At 40.5% G+C, this 24,194-nt stretch overlaps 1 protein-coding gene and 1 long non-coding RNA gene across 2 annotated transcripts; both read left to right on the top strand.

Annotated features, from left to right (window-relative positions):
* The first annotated feature begins 12,906 nt into the window (after window positions 1-12,906).
* Window positions 12,907-14,325, top strand: LOC149823252 (uncharacterized). The gene is made up of 2 exons (XR_016435062.1): window positions 12,907-12,978; window positions 13,888-14,325. It is a non-coding gene; the product is annotated as an uncharacterized LOC149823252 (long non-coding RNA).
* A 5,268-nt stretch (window positions 14,326-19,593) lies between these two features.
* Window positions 19,594-20,442, top strand: LOC149823251 (uncharacterized). Its single transcript, XM_090019905.1, has one exon. The coding sequence runs from the start codon at window positions 19,594-19,596 to the stop codon at window positions 20,440-20,442; it is 849 nt and encodes a 282-aa protein (XP_089876031.1).
* The last annotated feature ends 3,752 nt before the right edge of the window (window positions 20,443-24,194 follow it).

Here is a 24,194-nt window from a genome sequence, read left to right as displayed (position 1 = left end):
CTTCTATAAGTGAGTTCAGGATCAATTCTTGCTTGATTTTTACAATATACATCATGTTAAGTAATGCATATTTGTTTGTCTGTATTAATATGTTCCACATAATAGTGATTATCTGTTTCTTTCTTTGATTTAATGAGCATCACTTGTTTTTGGTATGGATTTCAAGTTTACATGGTTCTAGCTTACCACGTGCATTGTATAATTAACAATTCCTGTCGAGGCTGATGTTAAGGTAAATATCATTAGTGGTTACAGCCTAATTAACCAGGTTGTAAATATATATATTCTTCTTTTAGGTTTCTAAGGAAAAAAATTTATTGGTTCATATTTATAGGTTCCAAGTGTAAAACCCGCTCCGGCAGAGACGCCGGAGGGGATAAACATTAAGTTTAAAAAAAAATAATAATAATATGGAAACTGCGGTTTCCCCAAAAGGGAAACCACGTAACGGGAGGGGGGAGGATAAGCCTCACCCCCCAAAATCCGTGGGGGTGAGGGTTATCCTCACCCTGCGTGAGGGTTATAAAAACCCTCACGCAGCCTCCCTCCACCGCACCAAACGAGCGGCAGAGGGAGAGAAAGAGAGGGAAAGAGAGCGAGAGAGAGGGGGAGGCTCTTACCTGAGGCGGCGACGACGGCAGCAAGGTGAGTCCACCCTCCCCCATCTTCTTCCTTGTTCTTCTATGTTGATCCGAACTCAGGGGGGGCCGGCAGCCATTGCTGCCGGCGAGTTGCAGTTAAAGAAAAAAAAATTGATAGAGATAGAGAGAAAGGGGGGGAGGTCGGCCGGCCCCTGTGGCGGCCGACTCCGACGGTCAGCCCCGGCAACCGACAGACACAGTTGGCCGGCCCCGGAGACCAGCCCAGGCAGGGAGTGCAGAGAGAGGGTCGGCAGGGGCCGACCCTCTGCAACTGTAATCGGAAGGGGCACAGCCCCTTCCGCCTCTTTTTATCGAGGGACCAGTTCGGTCCGGTCACCCGGACCGAACCAGGTCGGTCTGGGTGCGACCCAGACCGAGCCCACCGGTCTGGGTGCGACCCAGACCGAGCCCACCAGTCTGGGTCGCGCCCAGACCGAGTGTTTTAAAAAAAAAAGTGATTTGGGTGAACCCAAACCGGTTTGGGTGGACCGGTTTGGGTAAAAGCGGTTCAGACCCAAACGAGTTTGGGTGAATCGGTTCAGACCCAAACCAGTTTGGTTGAACCGGTTCAATCCCAAACCAGTTTGGGTGAACCGGTTCAAGTTGAACTGGTTCAGACCCAAACCGATTTGGGGGAAACCGGTTCAGACCGTGTTGGGTTGGATCGAACCAGTTTGATCCAAACCGGGTCTGATTGGATTTGGACGATCTGGATCCAACTGAACTGAACCAGAACGGTTCTGGATCCAATTGGATCAGTCTCAGATCTAGACCCAGACAATCAAAACTGGATCCAGTCAGACTATCCCGGATCCAGTCTGAATGCTCTAGGTCCAGACAGACAGATTCGAATCCAGTCTGACAGTCCTGGATCCAGTTAGAGAGCATGGATCCTGTTCTGGATCCAGTTAGAATATTCTGGATCCAGTCAGACTTTCTGGATCCAGTCTAGCACTTTCGGATCCAGTTATGAAATGGATCTGAATCCAAACAGACAGGGTTTGGATCCAGATCAGAATTGGATCATAAGAAAGTCTCGACTTGGCCCGAAATCTGAAATGTACCAAGAGATCCATTTCAGTAAAATGGACATATCTTCGCACTCCAAACTCAGAATCGAGTGAGGTTTGGTGCGTTGGATTCGTATTAAAAAGAGGAATCCACTGGTCTATGAACTTCAGTCAAACTAGTAATACAGAAACCGTGGTTTCTTTAATAAGATTCGGAAGGGGTATTTTGGTAATTTTAGTAAGAAGTTTGTGAACTGATTAAAGTATATTACCTTAATGACCAGATCCTAGTGTTAGAGCTTCGTGAGGCTCGATTTCGGAGAGAGCACAGAGTCAGCACTTGAGGTAAGGGATATTATAAGTAATCTTAGATGTAAATAAACATTTTTACGTTGGTTGTCATTGAATTGTTGTTATTGATTAGCATGATAGTTTTGAGAGACCATGACATGCATAAATTTCATGCTTGACACTTAGAGTTGATTTATATACATGTTGATGTGATATGCAAGTTAGTTTTGATATGTCATGCATGATGAAAAAAAATTTGAATTGTGATTGCATGTTTATATGATTGCTAAATATCATGCATTGTGATGAGACCATGTTTAGTTTAGAGTCCCATTTAATATATTCACGTGTGCATAGATACTTTGATATCAGCATGCATGACCCCTTAAATCCCGGAAGTGGCGACCTGTGGCAAGGGCTACCTGGTTCGCGGCCAGAGTGCAGCCACCATGGAGAGTGGGCCACCGGTGATTTAACGATGTAGAGACACTACATCATTGCATGCTAAGTGATAGAGGTGTGAGTCCTAATGTCACCATGAGATTAAGAATGAGATTCTTGTGATTAGTCATGACACCACTCGTGAGAGAACGAGTGAACTTTGAATGTGAGAATATTGTTCAATGTGTGAACTTAGTTATGACTTAGGATTTCACTCACACTGGTTTGGGACTCTAGAGGATCATGGATGGTTGACAACCATCATATTTAGGATGTAGCATGAATCATGCCGAGATTGAGAGCTTGACCTCCTGGCTAGCTACCGGTGGGGTCCCCGTGGTGGTTCACTGCAATGCCTGGTGGTCTAGAGACCACTGAGAGTGTATGGTTCATTGTTTGGCCAACATGTAGAATTGGGGTGTTCTACAGGGTTGTTACGCCCATAGATGGCTATTACCGGTATAGCCAACCTAGTGATAGTTGAGAGAGAGAGAGTACTTGAGAATGAAAATGGGGGAAATTAAAATATACAAACATGTGTGGTGTATCGAGAATTAAAATAAGATTAGGGGCTTAGAGCCCACTACAGTTGTAAATTGTTGTTTATTTACTTATAATTATTCTTTACTAAGTTGTAGACTCACCCCCATTTTTGTTTAATTACAACTGTAGGTTCCAGGCATTAGATCATTCACTTGTGAACAACTCCTTCTTCTTCAACAGAGCATTGGTATCTTTTACTTTCCTTGTCATTGAATAAAATGTATTTGCTTTATTTTATTATGAATGATGAACAATTGTAAAGAAAAAGTTGATTATGAAAATAAAAGAAAAAGTTTTTTTTTAGCCACGTTTTCTCTGTGTAAGCTTTGCACTCTTCTCTCTGGGAAGTAATACCAACCGAACTCGGACTCCTGAGGTCCCAGATCGGGATGTTACAAAGTGGTATCAAAGCCAGGTTTACACAGAAAAAAAAACTGTTCATCATTCGTAATAAGACTCAATGACAAGATGTAAGCCTTTGCTTGTATAATACACGTTAGTGATTAAATTATTATGTAATTAGGAATGGCTAACGAACAAGAAAACCACAAAGTTCCGCGGGCTCAAGACCCAGCTGAGCCTCCCATGGTAGGGAGAGAGGAGTTTTTCGCCGCAATGGCGATGATTACCGGAGTCATCACAAGCATGACTCAGGTGGTTAGAGAGTTGACACCTCAGCCTCCTCCGATATACATCATTCTCGGAGACCGAGACGGTTATCATCAGAACTACCCGTATACTACCCAGGGGCCACACCCTTCACCTTATGGAAGGAGGAATCGACAATGCAACTGTCAGAGAGCAAGGTCGACACGTGGAAGGATGGGGGGAAATCGGATGGCGGCTCAAGGAAAAATCAGGAGAAGAGCAGCTCCGAACACATACTTTGTGCCTCGGGAAGGGTCTCGTATGGCCAGAGCACGGGGACGACATATGTTCCGAGCTAGTTATGTGGTTGCCATGAGTAGGGGAAATCAGAGGGTTCCACCTCCATTCCACGAGCTTCTGGCTGAAGAAGCTTGAAGAGCGGCATTTCAGGTCGCTGAAGCAGCTCGACAGGCAGCGGGAGCCAACCAAGGTGACCCAGGGTTTGGGGCAAGGGCGAGCGATTTTGGGAAATTTGGGAGAAGGAAGTGAAGATGAAGATCTTACAGTTGATCCTACTTCACCTACCTACACTCTTGCTTTACCTCAATATGACTTGAATATTTCTCCTTTGACCCACCTTCAATCAATGCAAAAGAGTTTAAGAAGAGAACCAAGCTTCAGATAGATCGAAGAGGAACATGACGATGAATTTAGGAATACTTAGCTTTATTTAGTCTAGTTCGATTATCTATTACTTTGCTTTGTATTCTTCTTGTTTGCTTAGTAATATTTTATTTATGTGTACTTGGATGAGCAATGAAATAAGACATTTTGAGTAACTGAGTAGCGTAATCATTAATATATGATAGAATTTTTATACGAGTATAAATGAATCAAATAAGAAGCCTATTACGCGATCAATTTAATGTAGCACATGGATTGTTTGACTCAGGAGCCACACATAGTTTCTCTTCTTCAGCTTTTGGGAAAAGGTTGCCAGTGGCACCTTATTGATTGAGTGTTTCTTACTTAATAGAGACCTCTATAGGAGAAACCACTATTGTGGATACTGTGTATCCTAATTGCGTTGTAATAATTGAAGATCGAGAGTTGTCTGTGAACTTGTCGCAACTCGACTTCAAAGATCTAGATGTTGTTCTGGGCATGGATTGGTTGTCGGACCACCATGCCACTATAGATTGTAGAAGAAAGTGTGTCAACTTTCAGAAACCCCATACTCCAACTTTCACATACCAGGGTGTTAGAAAGTTACATAAGCCGGCTATCATATCGTGTTTAAAGGCCAATATATATATTAAAAAAGGATGCATGGGATTCCTGGCGTACATGAAAACCGAAGAGTAAGAAGATCTCACCATATCAGATGTAGACATAGTTCGGGAATATGATGATGTTTTTTCAGAAGATCTTCTAGGTCTCCCTCCTGATCAGGAGACTAAGTTCCAAATCGATCTAGTTCTGGGAACAACACCCATCTCGAAGGCTCCCTATCAAATGGGACCTGCAGAACTTAAGGAACTCAAGGAGCAAATACAGGAGTTATTGGAGAAAGAATTTATTCGACCTTCAGTATCTCCTTGGGGTGCTCCAATTTTGTTCGTGAAGAAGAAGGACGGATCACTGCGTATGTATATAAACTATCGTCAATTGAACGCGGTAACCATAAAGAATAAATACCCATTGCCTAAAATTGATGATTTATTCGATCAACTGCAAGGAGCGGCATGCTTGTTGAAGTTAGATTTGAGATCAGGTTATCATCAATTAAGGATTAAGAAGGAAGATGTGGCCAAGACAGCATTCAGATCAAGATATGATCATTATGAATTTATGGTCATGCCTTTTGGTCTGACCAACGCACCAACTGCCTTCATGGACATGATGAATAGAGTCTTCAGACCCTATTTGGACAAATTCATCGTGGTATTTGTTGATGACATCCTCATATACTCTACCTCGAGGGAGCAACATGAAGAGCATCTGAGGATAGTTTAGCAGACACTTAGAGAACATAAGCTCTATGCAAAATTCTCTAAGTGTGCTTTTTGGTTAGAACAAGTGTCATTTCTTGGACACATCGTTTCTAAAGACGGGATTATGGTAGACCCTGCAAAGATTGAAGTAGTCACCAATTGGTCAAGACCCAAGAATTCTACTGAGATACGCAGCTTTTTGGGATTAGCTGGGTACTATCGGAGGTTCGTTGAAGGATTTTTTTTGTTGGCGGCTCCTATGACTAAGCTCACAAAGAAAGATGTAAAGTTCGAGTGGAATGAGAAATGTGAGCAAAGTTTTCAGGAGATAAAGAAGTGTTTGACCACTGCTCCAGTGTTGGTCTTACCTTCTGGATCTGGAGATTTCACTATTTATAGTGATGCCTCTCACAAAGGATTGGGTTGTGTTCTGATGCAACACGGAAAAGTGATAGCTTATGCATCTCGTCAGCTCAAAACACATGAAGTCAACTATCCGACGCATGATCTGGAGTTAGCAGCGGTGGTTTTTGCCCTTAAGATATGGAGACACTACCTCTATGGCGAGCAATTTGAGGTCTTTACCGACCATCAAAGCCTTAAGTACCTGTTTTCTCAGAAAGATTTGAATTTGAGGCAAAGGAAATGGTTGGAATTTCTGAAAGATTATGATTTTGAGCTAAAATATCATTCGGGTAAGGCGAATATAGTCGTTGATGCTCTTAACAGAAAGACAGGAGCTCTAGCTAGACTTGCAGATTGGGAGTTATTTTCCTCGATGGCTCATCAGAAGGCAGAAGCTCAATGCTTACCAGGTCGATTATTATTCGTGCAAACCACATTGAAGTCTGAATTGTGGGATCAGATTAAGGAAAAGCAATCCATAGACCCAGAATTGATGCAAGTAAGAAAGAAGATTTCAGAAAATGTAGAATCGGAATTCAAAATTGATGATCAAGGACTTATTAGATTTCGTCAGAGAGTATGCATTCCCAAGGATGATCAACTTAGAAATGTGTTGATGGAAGAGGCACATCATTCTAGATATGCCATCCATCCCGGTAGCACCAAAATGTACCGAGATCTGAAAGATGCGTTTTGGTGGAGTGGTATGAAGAGAGACATTATTGAGTTTGTTAGCAAATGTCTAGTATGTCAGCAGGTGAAGATTGAGCACCAAAGACCAGGTGGCCTTTTGCAACCACTTCTCATACCCGAATGGAAGTGGGCAAATATATCAATGGACTTCTTTTCGGGGCTTTCTAAGACGAAGAATGGGATGAATTCAGTATGGGTGATTGTCGACAGGCTAACTAAGTCAACTCACTTTTTAGTTTGTAAGACAACTCACTCGTGTGACCAACTGGCTCAATTGTTTATTAGAGAAATTGTGAGACTTCATGGAGTACCTGATTCAATTGTTTCAGATAGAGACTCGAAGTTCACATCACAATTTTGGCAAAGTTTCAAAAGCTATGGGGACACAATTAAAAATGAGTACAGCTTTTCACCCTCAGTCAAATAGTCAGTCAGAGCGAACCATTCAGACTCTTGAGGACATGCTCCGGGCATGTAGTCTGGAGTATAGCGACTCGTGGAATGATATTTTCTCAGTAATAGAGTTTGCCTACAACAACAGCTTTCAAGCAAGTATAGGCATGGATCCATTTGAGGCATTGTTTGGTCGACGATGTCGAACTCCATTGTGTTGGGATGAAGTCGGAGAAAAGAGTTTGTTAGGACCAGAGATGGTTCAGCGAATGGCAGATCAAGTGAGATTCATTCGAGAGCGTCTTCTCACAGCACAAAGTCGTCAGAAGAGTTATGCGGATAAAAGACGTCGTGAGTTAGAATTTGAGCAAGGTGATCACGTGTTTTTAAAGATACCTCCGTTTAAGGGAGTAATGTGTTTTGGTCGAAGAGGAAAGTTGAACCCCAGATATATTGGACCTTTTGAGATACTTGCGAGGGTTGGTCACGCAACATACCGGTTAGCTCTATCACCTTCTTTATCTCGAATTTACAACATATTCCATGTTTCCATGTTGCGGAAGTACGTGCCAGATCCCTCTCATATATTAGATACAGTTGAGACTGTATTAGATTTGCAAGACGATTTGAGTATAAGAGAAAAGCCCATCGAAATCCTAGATACGAAAGTGCAAAAGCTCAGAAATAAGGAGTTATCTCTCATATTGGTTAGATGGAGCCATCACAGCAATAAGGAGGCTACTTGAGAGCGTGAATCTGATATCCGCGAGCAATTTCCACATTTGTTTCTAGGTAAGATTCGGGACGAATCTTCTTTTAAGGGGGGTAGAATTGTAAAAAACCCTCCGGCAGAGTCGCCGGAGGGGATAAACATTAAGTTTAAAATATATATATATATATATATATATATATATATATATATATATATATGGAAACTGCGGTTTCCCCAAAGGGAAAACCGCGTAATGGGAGGGGGGAGGATAAGCCTCACCCCCCAAAATCCGTGGGGGTGAGGGTTATCCTCACCCTGCGTGAGGGTTATAAAAACCCTCACGCAGCCTCCCTCCACCGCACCAAACGAGCGGCAGAGGGAGAGAAAGAGAGGGAAAGAGAGCGAGAGAGAGAGGGAGGCTCTTACCTGAGGCGGCGGCGGTGGCGACGGCAGCAAGGTGAGTCCACCCTCCCCCATCTACTTCCTTGTTCTTCTCTGTTGATCCGAACTCAGGGGGGGCCGGCAGCAATTGCTGCCGGCGAGTTGCAGTTAAAGAAAAAAAATTGATAGAGATAGAGAGAAAGGGGGGGAGGTCGGCCGGCCCCTGTGGCGGCCAACTCCAACGGCCGGCCCCAGCGACCGACCGACACAGTTGGCCGGCCCCGGAGGCCGGCCCAGGCAGGGAGTGCAGAGAGAGGGTCGGCAGGGGCCGACCCTCTGCAATTGTAATCGGAAGGGGCACAACCCCTTCCGCCTCTTTTTATCAAGGGACCGGCCACCCGGACCGAACCGGGTCGGTCTGGGTGCGACCCAGACCGAGCCCACCGGTCTGGGTCGCGCCCAGACCGAGTGTTTAAAAAAAAAAGTGATTTGGGTGAACCAGTTCGGGTTGAACCTGTTCAGACCCAAACCAGTTTGGGTGAACCGGTTCAGACCCAAACCAGTTTGGGTGAACCGGTTCAGACCCAAACCAGTTTGGTTGAACCGGTTGAGACCCAAACTAGTTTGGGTGAACCGGTTCAAGTTGAACTGGTTCAGACCCAAACCGGTTTGGGGGAAACCGGTTCAGACCGTGTTGGGTTGGATCGAACCGATTTGATCCAAACCGGGTCTGATTGGATTTGGATGATCTGGATCCAACTGAACTGAACCAGAACGGTTCTGGATCCAATTGGATCAGTCTCGGATCTAGACCCAGACAATCAGAACTGGATCCAGTCAGACTATCCCGGATCCAGTCTGAATGCTCTAGGTCCAGACAAACAAATTTGAATCCAGTCTGACAGTCCTGGATCCAGTTAGAGAGCATGGATCCTGTTCTGGATCCAGTTAGAATATTTTGGATCCAGTCAAACTTTCTGGATCCATTCTAGCAGTTTCGGATCCAGTTATGAAATGGATCTGAATCCAAACAGACAGGGTTTGGATCCAGATCAGAAGTGGATCATAAGAAAGTCTCGACTTGGCCCGAAATCTGAAATGTACCAAGAGATCCATTTGGATCCGTGAGATCCATTTCAGTAAAATGGACATATCTTCGCACTCCAAACTCAGAATCGAGTGAGGTTTGCTGCGTTGGATTTGTATTGAAAAGAGGAATCCATTGGTCTATGAACTTTAGTCAAACTAGTAATACAGAAACCGTGGTTTCTTTAATAAGATTCGGGAGGAGTATTTTGGTAATTTTAGTAAGAAGTTTGTGAACTGATTAAAGTATATTACCTTAATGACGAGATCCTAGTGTTAGAGCTTCGTGAGGCTCGATTTTAGAGAGAGCACAGAGTCAGCACTTGAGGTAAGGGATATTATAAGTAATCTTAGATGTAAATAAACATTTTTACGTTGGTTGTCATTGAATTGTTGTTATTGATTAGCATGATAGTTTTGAGAGACCATGACATGCATAAATTTCATGCTTGACACTTAGAGTTGATTTATATACATGTTGATGTGATATGCAAGTTAGTTTTGATATGTCATGCATGATGAAAAGAAATTTGAATTGTGATTGCATGTTTATATGATTGCTAAATACCATGCATTGTGATGAGACCATGTTTAGTTTAGAGTCTCATTTAATCTATTCACGTGTGAATAGATACTTTGAGATCAGCATGCATGACCCCTTAAATCCTGAAAGTGGCGACCTGTGGCAAGGGCTACCTGGTTCGCGGCCAGAGTGCAGCCACCATGGAAAGTGGGCTGCCGGTGATTTAACGATGTAGAGACACTACATCATTGCATGCTAAGTGAGAGAGGTGTGAGTCCTAATATCACCATGAGATTAAGAATGAGATTGTTGTGATTAGTCATGACACCACTCGTGAGAGAACGAGTGAACTTTGAATGTGAGAATATTGTTCAATGTGTGAACTTAGTTATGACTTAGGATTTCACTCACACTGGTTTGGGACTCTAGAGGATCATGGATGGTTGACAACCATCATATTTAGGATGTAGCATGAATCATGCCGAGATTGAGAGCTTGACCTCCTGGCTAGCTACCGGTGGGGTCCCCGTGGTGGTTCACTGCAATGCCTGGTGGTTTGATGACCACTGGGAGTGTATAGTTCATTGTTTGGCCAACATGTAGAATTGGGGTGTTCTACAGGGTTGCTACGCCCATAGATGACTATTACCGGTATAGCCAGCCTAGTGATAATTGAGAGAGAGAGAGTACTTGAGAATGAAAATGGGGGAAATTAAAATATACAAACATGTGTGGTGTATCGAGAATTAAAATAAGATTAGGGGCTTAGAGCCCACTACAGTTGTAAATTGTTGTTTATTTACTTATAATTATTCTTTACTGGGTTGTAGACTCACCCCCATTTTTGTTTAATTACAACTGTAGGTTTCAGGCATTAGATCATTCACTTGTGAGCAACTTCTTCTTCTTCAGCAGAGCATTGGTATCTTTTACTTTCCTTGTCATTGAATAAGATGTATTTGCTTTATTTTATTATGAATGATGAACAATTGTAAGAAAAAAGTTGATTATGAAAATAAAATAAAAAGTTTTTTTTTAACCACGTTTTCTCTGTGTAAGTTTTGCACTCTTCCTTCTGGGAAGTAATACCAACCGAACTCGGACTCCTGAGGTCTCAAATCGGGGTGTTACACCAAGCAATTTTTTCTGATTTGATTTTTTAACCAACTTTGATTTTCAATATAGGGCAAGGCAAAGCTCTGGTTTGCTATGCTAGAATCACAAAGAGACTGGAACACCCTATATGCTTTACAAGGTTGCAAATTGATTGGATTTTTAATATTCATCCTAAATATCTTGCTAGAGTTTTTTGTCTGTTATTGTTCTTATAATATAGCTTGCTATCTTTTGCAGGACATGTGCAATAGAAAAAGCAATCAAGAAAACGTGGGTACAATAAAATCTTCTAATCTGTGTGCTGAAATTGTTGAATATTCAAGCCCAACAGAAACTGTTGTCTGTAATCTGGCATCAATTGCTCTGCCTCGATATGTCAAGGAAAAGGTGTGTTCATGCTCTAAAATATTCTGTTCATACTTCATACATTATATTCTACAGTTTCTGGCTTTTTTGAAAATATTGTATGATGCAGGGCTTGCCACCGGATTCTCATCCATCCAAGCTGGTTGGGAGAAGGGGTTCACATGATTGATGTTTTAATTTTACAAACTTGCTGAGGTTTGTATCTGACTAGGGAATTTAGATTTATTGGTTCATTCTCTTTTTTACTCAAATGAGCCTGCACTTTCTTTTTCTATTTTATAGGTTACTTGTGGATAGTTTCATCTTTGTCTGATGTACCTTTAGGCCCGTCAATTGAATAAGGACATTTTTTAAACGATCTACTAACATGCTTTAAAGGCTTCTTTTGAGCTTGCTTCCAAATAAGGCCCTTCTGAGACATACCATGGGAGTCCAGTGAGCAAGGTTTGTTTAATGTCATAAAAGTCTCCATAATGTTAATACTCATTTACTTTTTGCATTTATTGAGTATGCATAACCATATGCCTTTGAACACATTCCACTATGAAGTACAAGTTTGCTGCTGCCAAACTTTAGGTATAAGATTCACTAAGAATTTGTGCCATCACACAATTATGCACACACAATAAGTTTCTCCAGTCATCAGCTTGAAGCTATTCTCTACTTGTCTTTATTCTATAAACCTGTCTCTATGTGCTTTTCATATCGATGAAAGAATCTTTTCCATCATCTTTTCACTTTTAATTTCTAGATCTGACTTTCCTTTCTTTGTTCCATTTGCTTATCTAATTTATGGTGAAACTATTTTTTCCTTCTATCATCCAGGTATGACCGGCGAGCTGGATTCTGGGGTGTTATGGGACAGCCTTTCCTTGGCATAATTCCTCTGAGCTTATGTTTCAGCTCAAATAGTTTTAGCTTGTAACTTCTCTTCTTTTATTTATTGGTAGTCAGTTTTTTATGAGAATCTTGATGGAGGTTCATATTATTTACAGTCAGTCATAGAAGAGTTCAATTATTCCATGATGAAAGATTGCTCTGGTGGAGATACCGGTGTTTTTATCAATGGAAGAGAGATTCACCAGAAAGATTTGGACCTACTTGCTAGCAAGGGAGTACCTATTACATGAGACAAGTCATATATTATTGAGATCTCAGGCGAAGTGTTTGATGAGGTCACTGGTGAAAAGATGGACTGCCTTGGCAAGCTTGCACCAACGTATGTGTTTCCTTAAATCATTTTCAAATTTCTTTCTTTGTTCAAGATAGAAGATAGAGTAGTTTATTAGTTAGAAGCATTTTTCCATGTGAGATGCTCTTTGTTTTTTGATGTATTTGTGAGGTATTTATAGGGCATTGTATGTTCACACATACTCCAGTAAAGCTTTTATTCATCATAAAATAAAACCTTATCATCCTTTAAGGCTTTAATCTGGTTGGTTGTGACTTTTCTGTTTTTCTGATAAGTCTCATTACAATATATACATGAAGGCAATTGATGTTGGTGGGGTGATGTTGCAACTTCCTTCAAATGTGTTTGATTCTGGAGATACGGCTCAAGAAAGGCTAGGAACAATCATTGATAGTGGAACAACATTGACTTATATTGCAGAAGAAGCTTTTAATCCTTTGATGAAGGCGGTGAGGAGAAGTAGTTAAGACCGTTCATGTGGCTGTTGTCTTTTATTGGATAATTGCTCACTTGTTTCTATCTGGTTTTGTAGATTCTGTCTTATGGGCCACATGTAAAATATTATACAATGGAAGGTTCAAATTGCTTTCTGTTCAGCGGAAGGTGAGATGGTAAAGTGGTTCAAATTCCTTCAAATGTATCTCTAGTTTGTGATGCTTATGGCAGAGAGTCTAAACGTAAGGCTAAATGTGAGATGCTAAAGTGGCCCAATGTTGCACTTTTAGAAGATTATTTTGTTGAAAAACGCAGTTACTTTCTTGATTGTATTGGATAGTGGTTTCACCTGTGGACTTTTGAAATATGAATATGCCTAGTTACCAAGTGCAGAGAATCTCCTCTATCCGGCAGTGAAGGTCCCAACCAATCTCAACGTATGAGTTAGAGCTCAACCATGTTTCAGTTAGAAGCAGTCAGGGATTGTGAAGATTATGTTTTTGTGTTTTTCATGCATTTGGGTGTACAAGAATGATTTTTGGGGGATTGATAGGATTGCTGTTGATGAAATGGTGGAAGGAGAAGCAGAACTTGTTGGGGAGTGAGGGAAAGGGCACTCTGAGGAGAAGTAGAAGTTGTTGGGGAGTGAGTGCTCTCTTTGTTCAGAGAGAGAATATCAAGCTTAACTGTCGAGCTTCATAATGTCAGCTACTACCCTTTGGTAAATGCTATAGAGATATATGAAGTTAGAAAGCACTCACTTTTGTATATATTGATTCTGTCATATTTTCTAGATGGGCCTTAGAAGCTAGATGTCACTTGTTTCATTTTATAATTTCGTATTTTTTTTATCGAGGAAGCAGATGATTTATAACGATGTAATACTCTAGTCATCATGTTTGTGTATATTAATTATGCATGGATTGCAGAGAAGTCCTTCCAGTAAAATGAATAGTCATATAAGTTTGTGCACATGTATGTATTTTGCATGCAATGCCAGTTTTGATAATCTATTTTCAACTGCCTTACTGACTGTTGGAATGGCTGAATCTCATGCAGGTGATTTTTTCAATGTAGGCAAAACCTTACCTGCAGGCCGGCACTTTTGAGGTTGTTGATGAAAGCTTGAAGGGCAGTTTTGATCCACAGGGCATGGATGCGAGGAGTCACGAAGGCCCACCATGGCAGAGGTGCTGGCTGAACTCAAAGAGGCCTACAGCATCCAACTCGCCTATTTTGCTGCCTCTGGGCAGTCTGCTTGATGGTTATCTTTGCTGCTCAATCAATTTCTTTTCTTCTTTCTCCTTTTCCATTTCAATTCTGTTTTGATTGCATCATCACAAGCTTTTGTAATATAACCCAACCATGTAAAGAGAGCTGGTCGTGCTATTCGAAGAAATTGATTACAGCTTGCTTGGTAGAAAATATATTCTGTTGCAGATATTCTATTGTACAACGCATATTTCCTTTGTAAGTTTTGTTGTAAAGAATCAAGCATATGTTTTTGTTACGGTAGACACTGATTTCTTTGTCAATAATTCTAATTGACATCTAATCCAAAAACAAAAAAAGGCTAATTGACTTGTTCTCTTCATAATAATTGAATGCTCATCATTGTCATTTTTATCATCTTTGTTATTGTTATTGGTGTTCTTGTTTATAGGGAATATGGTTAATGATGGACTGAACCTGCCCCTTGTGATTAGTGGTGGAACTCGAGTTTGGTCGGATATCTGATCCAAGTATGACATGTTATTTCCAGATGTGGACCTTCAGATGGGATCAGAATGTGCACTGTTCGGTCAGATTATTTTTAGATTCAGATCAGAATGTGCATTGCTCAGTAGGATTGTTTTTAGATTCATATCAGAATGTGCATTTTGCTCAGTCTGAGTGTCGCTGTGTAGGTTCAGATCAGAATGTGCATTTTGCTCAGTTACATTTTGTATTTTTATGTATTATATTTTTTACAACCAAAGACAGGCCCCCAAGTAGGACCTGCAGTTGTAAATGCCACTGTAGAGTAACAGCAGCAATTACCTAATGCTGTTATAGGTAACCTACGGCAGTTATAATTGCCACTATAGATTGAAGAAATGCCACTGTTGCCAAACAGCCACAGCACCTACAGTGCCATCGGTGAACTGCTGCTGTTTTCTTCAGTGTCATTTACAGGAGGCTATAAGACTGTCGCTATAACCTCATTTTGTTGTAGTGGGTGTTACATATCTAAACCTTCTTAAATATTAGAATTAACAGATCCGTTACATAAAATAAGATTTTTAAGTGTCCTTTCTCGAGCTAGTCTAATCTATTGAGTCTTAAAAAAATTATTAGGTGATCTTTTTGATGAATTTCCTATTCATCATAACATGCTCTTGTCCGTAGATCTGCAATTTCATCAAAGATTATAAATTCTTTTGAACGATCTATCTGATACTAGGTTTTTGTATGATGAGGAACCTTCCTAGAACACCAGTCACTTATGGGATTTGATGGTGAAAGCGACTGGGTGCATTTTTTTTCTCATATTTAATCTGGGGAAACCCCCACTGCCGGCATAGAGACTTAGTCGCCGCCCCCGGGCAAACACCAGGGCTAGGACCCTCAACCCCAAGGCCTGTGCAGGGCTTAGGCTTATGCAAGGGGAGTACCGCTCGTGGGATTCGAACCTTGACTGCCGGTCTAACAGCGAAGGCCCACTCCAACTACGCTAATCCCCTTATACCAGTATTGTAAATGAAAAGTGGTGTACCAGCCTATTAAATGGCCTGGTTCTTTGCCAGGGTTCCTGATCATCATAAAAAAGAAAAAACATTGTGTAGTTTCCCACTAAGCACATCAATTCCCTTGTTGTCAAGACTGTGAACATGCTAGCATGTATAACGCCAACTCATTCAGCCATTAGTATATGATTGGCAATATGCCTAAAATTTATAATCAAAACCACATCTTGTAAATTTCAAGACTTGCTTGGTCGAACTTTGAAGTGGTGCTTTCACTTTGATTAATCGTCATGGGCGAAAAAAAGAGTGTAGTTAGAACAGAAGATGACCCTGTCTTCTCAACTGGTTTTGCTGGTCCTGAAACCCATGCTGAAATTGCTTGCAGCATTGCCTTCTATCAAGCTGGTGCTAGCTAGAGAGTTCGAATAAGCAATGTAGTTGTAGGAGGAAGGCAGTACACAGGATAACTGAAAACTCTAAGCGCCCCTGTTTCCACCATGGATGAGCGTTTGTTTAAAATGCTCTTTCATAGGAAATAGGGAATCTTTTATACAAAGGGTGAAACAAATATGTCTACAAAAATATATTGTGGGACCCACGTCATAAATGCAAAAAGTAGCTTTTACTGTCAAAATCGGTCGATACCTCCCCCAGGGAAGCAGTTTCCCTCCAAAGTGGCCCTTTGGAAAGAAAGTGGCTTCCCTTGAGTGGGAGTGTAACAAATTCAATCCATTTATTATGGTGGAAAAATGCCATGCGGCACAAGGGAGACCCAAACTTTTTTACCCTCTTCCTCTTTTCATGTGTAAATCCCTCCATATGAAAGGACTTTTATGAGAAAGGTGAGTTGGCAGGAGTTGTAGAAACCTGTGCTATTTCCCATGGAACACCCTTCCTTCCGTGCAAATGAAACAAATGGGGAATTGTCGAATTGCAATTTATACAAACATGGGAATTCTTTTCAATCTATGTCTCACAAACCACTCTTTAAGAATAGGGATGACAGTGGACCAGGGGAAACACAGTCCCACCCCACCTTGCCCAGTTTGAACCGGGGATGAAGGACATGAAACAAGGAATGGATTGAGGCCCATGCGGGGATGAACTTACTTTTGCCCCCCCCCCCCCCTCGCCTCGCCCCGTACCCAATCTTTGTTAAAGAAATTACTATTATACCTTTATATATATTATAAAATTCTCTCTCTCTCTCTCTCTCTCTATATATATATATATATATATATATATATATATATATATATATATATATAACCCTAATGTAAAACCCTTTCTCAGAACTCTCCTCTCTTTCCCAGTGTTGTGAGAGGCGTACGCCTCAGTACCTGAAGCGTACGCCTCAGAGGCGAGGCGCACGCTCAAGGTACTGAGGCGTTGCTGTGATGCGCCCCTCATCAACCTCCAACCAGTTGTCACCACCGACCACCGGAGTTGCTGTGCTGCAGCTGCTGCTCAGTCTTCTCCGACCACCGGACGACCGACATATCCCTCGCTTCCGTACCAGCTGGGCGTGTGGTCCTTCTCTTACTGCCTCCCCTCCCACCGCTTCACTTCCATTCCAGTTGTGAGAGGCATACGCCTCAGTACCTGAGGCGTACGCCTCAGAGGCGAAGCGCAGGCTCAACGCCTCGCTTAGCCTCATCGCATTTAACAACCTTGCTCTTTCCTTTAACGAACCGTAAGAACATGAAACTGGGGCCTCGCTTTGCCCCCTTTGAACCGGGAATGAAGAACATGAAACTGAGAATGGATTGGGGATGGAGGTTAAAATCAAAACCCATGCGGGGATGAAGGCGGAGGATGGAGGGCAAAATTTTTAAACAGGGTGGGGATGGAGACCTTTTCCCTGCCCCTGTCCACTGCCATCCCTATTTAAGAACTATAGTTTCTGCAGTTTCATGTTCTTTCTTATGCTAATAGGGTGAGTTCACCTACTGTGCATCATGTTTTTATTATCTTTAATTTGAATTGATTTTTTTTAACACAAATTTCATGCAAAAACCATATGATGCTACTTTAGGAAGGCACTCATTTTTAATACCTCACCTCCACAGATGGTCTCTAGTTTTGCATAGGCCCTGAGGGTGAGGGTACTCAACCCTGACGTTTTCTGCTGCCGGGATGGCGACTATGTCTACAGACCCTGCCACGGGTTTCAATCCCCAGGTTAAATATGGAAAAAAAAGTGTTGAACAAGTAAACGGTAATGTAGAAAGAATGCCTCATTATTATTTGTCCCTTAATTGTATCAATTGTTTATAGCATAGTGACATGAACAATACGCAAAATACTTGTTAGCATTATCTTGTGTTCATCAAAACATGGACAATGTTTCGCTTTAGTTGTATTCATCATTAAATAAGTTTGTTTAGGTATGGCAGGCTGAGCCAGCGCAACCAGGTCTTCATGCCGAGTGCAGTTTCTTCGGGTTATAAAAAAAAAAAAAAAGTCCCACTCCTCTCTTCATAGTACTTGGAAGTTGAAGAAGCTTTTGCCCCATGTGTTCCTAGTATCCACAAGTGTCAAGAATTGTTTAAAGCAATTTGCATTCGCTAGAAGTTACAGAAGTGGTTTCAATATTGTCAATAAATTGAGATTTCAAATTAATTGAGAAGCTTCCTAGTTGTATCTGTTAGTGGTTTTCTCCAACAATTTGAAGCAATATTGCATAACTGAATAAGCGCAAACTAGGTGGCGCAATGAAAACTTTAGTGTGTTAGTTGGGAAAGGATTGTCTGTAAACATATTTTCATATCCTCTATGAACAAGGAACCTTCTTTTTTTTTTAATTTTTCCTAGGCAATCATGGGTACATGATTATTTGAACTTAAGATCCACTAATTAATATATTTCATTCTAGAGATGCAGCTGTGGTGTTCAATCTTAATTTCAGAAGCATAATAATAATAATAATAATAATAATAAGACATTTAGATAAAATTACATGAACTTTCCCAAGGATGCTTCTTACGTTACTTGCAAGTGGTAGATGAAGGCAACTTATAAGAAATTTGTCATAAGAAAAGACATTTCACCACTATTAAATCAAACAATGAAGACCAAGTCACTATCATAGTAGATAACTCACAAGTCAAGAACATTGTCTAGTGGTCTCTAGACCTCCCTTCCCTCATTAACTGCAACTAGATATTGGTTTCTTGGGACAGTGGGTCTGTTATCTCTTAGTGCTGCCTATTGCTAATGAGGCCATATCTTGATTGAGAGACTTGATTTAGTTTTTCTATGATGCAAGGACTCGTACATATTATTTTTTATCTGTATTTAAATATTTATAGGGTACCTGTTTATTTGTCTTATTAACTGATGTCTTTGTTTTTTTCCATAGAAAACTATAGGAAAGTTAATTTTTGTCCCATTTTTAGGTAAAATTTGAACAAGGTGACTTGGGAGTTGATTCTCATTTTTCATTGCAGACAGCATAGTACCTATATACAGATGTTACCCTTGATTTAAAGTTTCAGTGTCCCAAAGTATTGCTTTACATAACTCAATGTCTTGCCTTCATCTCTAAGTGATGACTAAGGATTCCATACACATTCACTAGATGGACAAGAAAAAACAATTAATCAATGTTTGTACCAACAAACTAGCTTTATTTTATTGAAACCAAGATGTTTGAATAAAGAGAATGATTGAATGTTTGTGTGGTGACCTCTTGTGGGACTATCACAAGAGAGTGAGTAAATGATAATGTCATAGTCTTTTTCACCCAAAGTTAATCCCTCTGGTGACGTCTTTTCTACCATGCTGATTAAAAAGGAAAGAAATTAAGAAGGAAAGTCTTGAACCTACACCCAGCCTCAAAGTCACCCTACTTTGGCATTCTAACAAAATTAAAAAAAAAAAGAATTCTTTCCTCAGCTGGGTGCATTTGTGATAGTTGGTCTTCTATGTAACTTCCCAGCCTTCAACCAGGATGACAATGCTTCTTCTGTCTGTATTCATATTTTTCTCTGTCTATGACCAAATTTCAGATGGTCTAGTGAGAGAATAAAGTTCAAGAGATTTATGGTTGATGAAGATGGAGACAAGGTATTGGATGTGGAGCAAGAGAAAGTTTAGTGCTTCAACGGATCAATCTGCCTCTTATCATGATTCTTGGGAGGAAAAGGCTTTTGCAGAAGACTCAACAGGACTACTTGGTGAGTGCATATGGCCTCCTAGGTCTTACTCTTGCACCTTTTGCATGAGAGAGTTTAGGTCAGCTCAAGCCTTGGGTGGCCACATGAATGTTCATAGAAGGGATAGAGCCAGATTGAGACAGTCACCCAATTCACAGAGTGAAGGAAACCAAAACCCATGTGGATTTTTGGGTGTTCATCAGTACCGTTCTCAAGTTTGCGCCCTGGTATGCCCAAACCCTAACCCTAACCTTAACCCAAATCCTCATGTTGCTTCATCACCTATGGTTTCTGCACCAGCCACCACCTGCTGTAATGACAATAACAGTGAGCAGACTCTCACCCTTTCTTCTCTCCCAAAGCCATCATTGGGTCCCCCTCCTCCAAAGATCTCTAACTCCTTCACTGTTCAAGTTTTTAATAGTGCTCCTGATGATTTAAAGACCAATGGAGATCTGAATTCTGATATCTCAAAGCAAGAGTCGGTAAACGATTCATGGGATTCGCTCTTTCGACGCCTGAAGAGGGACGAAGAGAAGTTGGGGAGTGATGATGAAGGCGTTGTTAATGTAAAGAGATTGAGGAGCTGCAACAGTGGTGCCATGCATTTATTCATAAGGCAGACTGCACCCACTGATCTCCTTATCAGGCATCACCATCTTCAACCAGAGACGATGGGTCAAGCCCAATCAGTAATCGAGGAGTTAGATCTTGAGCTAAGGCTGGGGCAAAGGCCCAAGGTCAAGTAAACATCCAATAGATCTCGTGTGTTTCAATTAGAAAGCATGTTGTTATTTCCTTCTTTTCCCCCATCTCTGTGATGAAAGCACTATTGGTTGGATTTCTTTGTTCCCTTCTCTGGTGATGTTTTTCAAGCATGTAAATATATCATGACAAAAAAGACATAATTTGAAGAAATCTCATCTCCCAAAGACAAAATTTCCCTCACTATTCATCTTCTCTTTGAATAGTTGTTGGCTTATTGTTTTCCTTTTTTGTTTTAATTTTTTTGAAGGAATTGATTTTTCATTTCATAATGGAGTCTCATGAAAGTTCCCTTCATTTTACACACTGAAATTATTGATTGCATCATTGTAATTTTCATATATCTACAGTATGATTGTAGCAAATTACTTATTTTCAAAGATGTAATGAGATACTTTAATGAAATTGAAAATCTTTTATTGGTCTTGCAGTACAAGTGGTCACAGTCACTACAGTACATTAAAATCAGAGGACACAAAAGGGATTGGTAAAAAGACATCAGTTAGTACACTTTAATATGTGATAAAAAATAGTTAACTAACTGCATGGGGAAGAGTAATAACCATGCAGAGATTGTCCTTTTTCCCTCTTTTCTTAGCATTTCTCACTGACATTCCAGTGGTATAAATCTAACGTGCTTTCATGGATTTGTTCAGAGAGAAAGAGAGAGGGTACATTGATTCCCTTTTCTCTGGATTTTAGTATCTTTGTATATAAATTATGTCTTGCCTCACACCTAAAAGTTGCAAAATCACACCCACCATCCAAGGGATAAAATTATTCCCTTTGGGGGAATCAACCGAATATAGTATTAGGGCAAGGCACCAAAACGAATATTATTACATCATACCCGGAGAACCATTTGCCTACCTGCCTTTTGTTTCTTCTTCTGTATGTACTGTTACTGCCAATAAACCCTAGACCCCCCACGCATCTAGGTACTAAAAGAGACTCTCGTCTGCATGCCTGCCTTTTTTAATACGACCTAAATCTGAGGCTGCTTGCCTTTGTATTTTGACTTTAAGCCTAGCAGAACACTGGTGAAATAGAAATAGGTGATTGTAGCATTAATAGCTTTGGTGCTCTCGAGTTGTCAGAGGGAGAGAGAGAGAGAGAGAGAGAGAGAGATGGTTGGTTTACTCATGTTATCTCCATCATCGTGTTCATCATGCCTTATCCCAACTATATGGTATCGGCAGTTTTTTGCAGTCTAAGTTTGGAAAAGTTACTGATAACCATATATAGTCTGAATTACAAGGGTTTAGAGAGAGAGAGCGATGTATTTTATTTTGGCCAGGCTCGACCCGTTTGGGCTGCTCAGTCCATTGTCCAGCCCAATGTTGTCAGTATCGGGAATGGTTTGGCATACGCATTCAGTTGTATCGGCCGATACTGATACTCAAGTGAATCATTCTAGGTCAAAAAATAATAAAAAAGCATTACGTGTCAACCAGAACGTGACACATGTTAAACATTAAAATAATATTCAAAAATTAATTTTTAGTATGTAGAAAACTGTGGATTTCATGGATTTTTTGTTCTTTTCTAATTAATCTAATCATATGGATGTTATCCACCTGCTTGGTTTTATAAGAACCTGCTCTTGAATCATTCAATTTTGATGCATAAAATAGATTTTTTTAGGCTTTAAAATCAATGGCTCATAATCTTCATTATTATTCAAGCATTCAAAAATCATATTTTTTCATAAAAAATGCATTGTTGATTCCTAGCAAATTCACTATGCCAAGCACATCCACATGGTTAGATTTGCCAAAAAAGTGTTGGAAACTTCTATATTTCTAGTTCTCATATTCTAGTGGCTATATATGTATATATGTGAGTAATGTGTTCCTTAGGCTCCTTTTTCGTTAGGTCTCATTAGGCTCCTTTAAAAATCATAGTTTTAATATTTTTTTCTCACGTCTAACACTGTAGATGTGATCGATAGGTTTTGCTTAGTGGGAACCGGCTTTTGGATTGCTGAAATCTGACATGTATACAAGTTTTTTTGATAATCCAAAATCAATGGCTATGAAGCTACCCTTTTTTTGGCTCATAAAAATATGTTTTTTCATCAAAAAAAAAAGATTCAAGAGTCAATTATCACTAAATCGGGCATACTAAACGCATTCAACGATTCAGATCTATCATAAAACACTTAAAACCTATGGGGTAGAATGAGAAATGGGGCCTAATATGTTCACTTCTCTCTCTCTCTCTCTCTCTCTCTCTCTCTCTCTCTCTCTCTCTCTCTATATATATATATATATATATATATATATATATATAGCCAGTATGAACCGAGATTTTCATGGGTTCTTTCATTTTTTTCTTAAATTTTACCATACGGGTGTGATCTAGATGCTTGATTTTATAGAAACAAACTCTGGGATCATCTAATTATGATGCATAAAAGGGATCTTTTAATGCTTGAAAATCAATGGCTCAAAATTTTGTAAATATTCAAGCATCCAAAAATCACACTTTTTTCATCTAAAATACATGATCCAACAGTTGATTCCTAGCCAATGGACCACATCCTGCAGGGTTGGATTCACAAAAAAAAAATCTTGAATTCATATTCCGGTTCACATATTTCCATTAATATATTCTAGTGACTATATATATATATATATATGGGTTAATATTTGGTGTTACTGAAGACACCAAATTATATGAAACTTTTTAGTTAGAAATCATAGGATCAAGCTTTATCAACTTAATATGACCACATAGATGTTAGATGTGTTTAGGAAGGTTTCTTTGCTAGGGTTTCTTCCCCCACCGGTTTTCCTTGGGATCTCCAGCCTTGCACCGACGATCTGCACCGGTTTCTTTCCTGCTCTAGTAGGAAGCCCCTCCCAAGTCTTCTCCTCCCCGCCGGCTGCTTCTTTCCTTGGGTTCCAAGGAGGTGAAGTTGGGCGGTCGGCGGGTTGCTCCCTTGCTATTGTTGTAGGGTTGAAAGGCCTGCTGGAAGTCGAGCCTGGACCTCCCCGATTCTGATGGATGATAATGGTGGTGTCGATGACCCCGGTGCTCTAGCAGGTGGTCATCTTGTTTAGTCCAGCAGTATCAAGGATCAATGTATTGTGAATCCTAACGTAGTTGGTGCTCTTAACCAGTCCAATGGTTTCACAATGCAGAACGGGACGAAGGGTCTAACCTTGATTTGTTGCTATCTCTTGAGGAAGACAACTCACGTCCCACAAAGTTTTTATGATGAAAAGATGAAGAAGTTTTCGTACTCTTTGGTTTGCAAGTGGGACTTTTATGTCTCGGAGCTTTGTAAGCAATGGTAGTTGAGTTCATTGTGCGATTCGACAAGCATGAGGACATGATTTTAGTTTGACGAAGGTGAGCGTGGATTGTTGTTGGTAGAACGTGTTTGATGGAATAGTAGGACGGCGCTGGGATTTCGAAGTTTCGCAAGCTTAGAACTCTCCCTGTTTGGGGTTTGTGTCTTTGGCCTGCCCACAGTTGTGATTAGGGAATGACTCAACACACTATTGATAGATTGCACTATCTATAGATTGAAGAAACAAAACATGGGAAGAAGAGAAAGAATCAACCACACGAAGAACAAAGATTTTACATAGTTCTGCAAGAGTTGTTTAGATTAACGACCGGACTGAGATCCTTTATTAAGACTGAGAAAAACACACACACACTACATTACAAGCCACAGATTGCCCTATTTAGATACAAGGAGTTTAGGACAACCTATTCAGGATAA

This window comes from Nuphar pumila, chromosome 10 (assembly GCF_984573655.1).
Source record: "Nuphar pumila chromosome 10, dmNupPumi1.hap1.1, whole genome shotgun sequence".
NCBI classification, from domain to species: Eukaryota; Viridiplantae; Streptophyta; class Magnoliopsida; order Nymphaeales; family Nymphaeaceae; genus Nuphar; species Nuphar pumila.
Note: the sequence above shows the minus strand (reverse complement) of the source record. Positions and strands in the feature narration are given on the sequence as shown.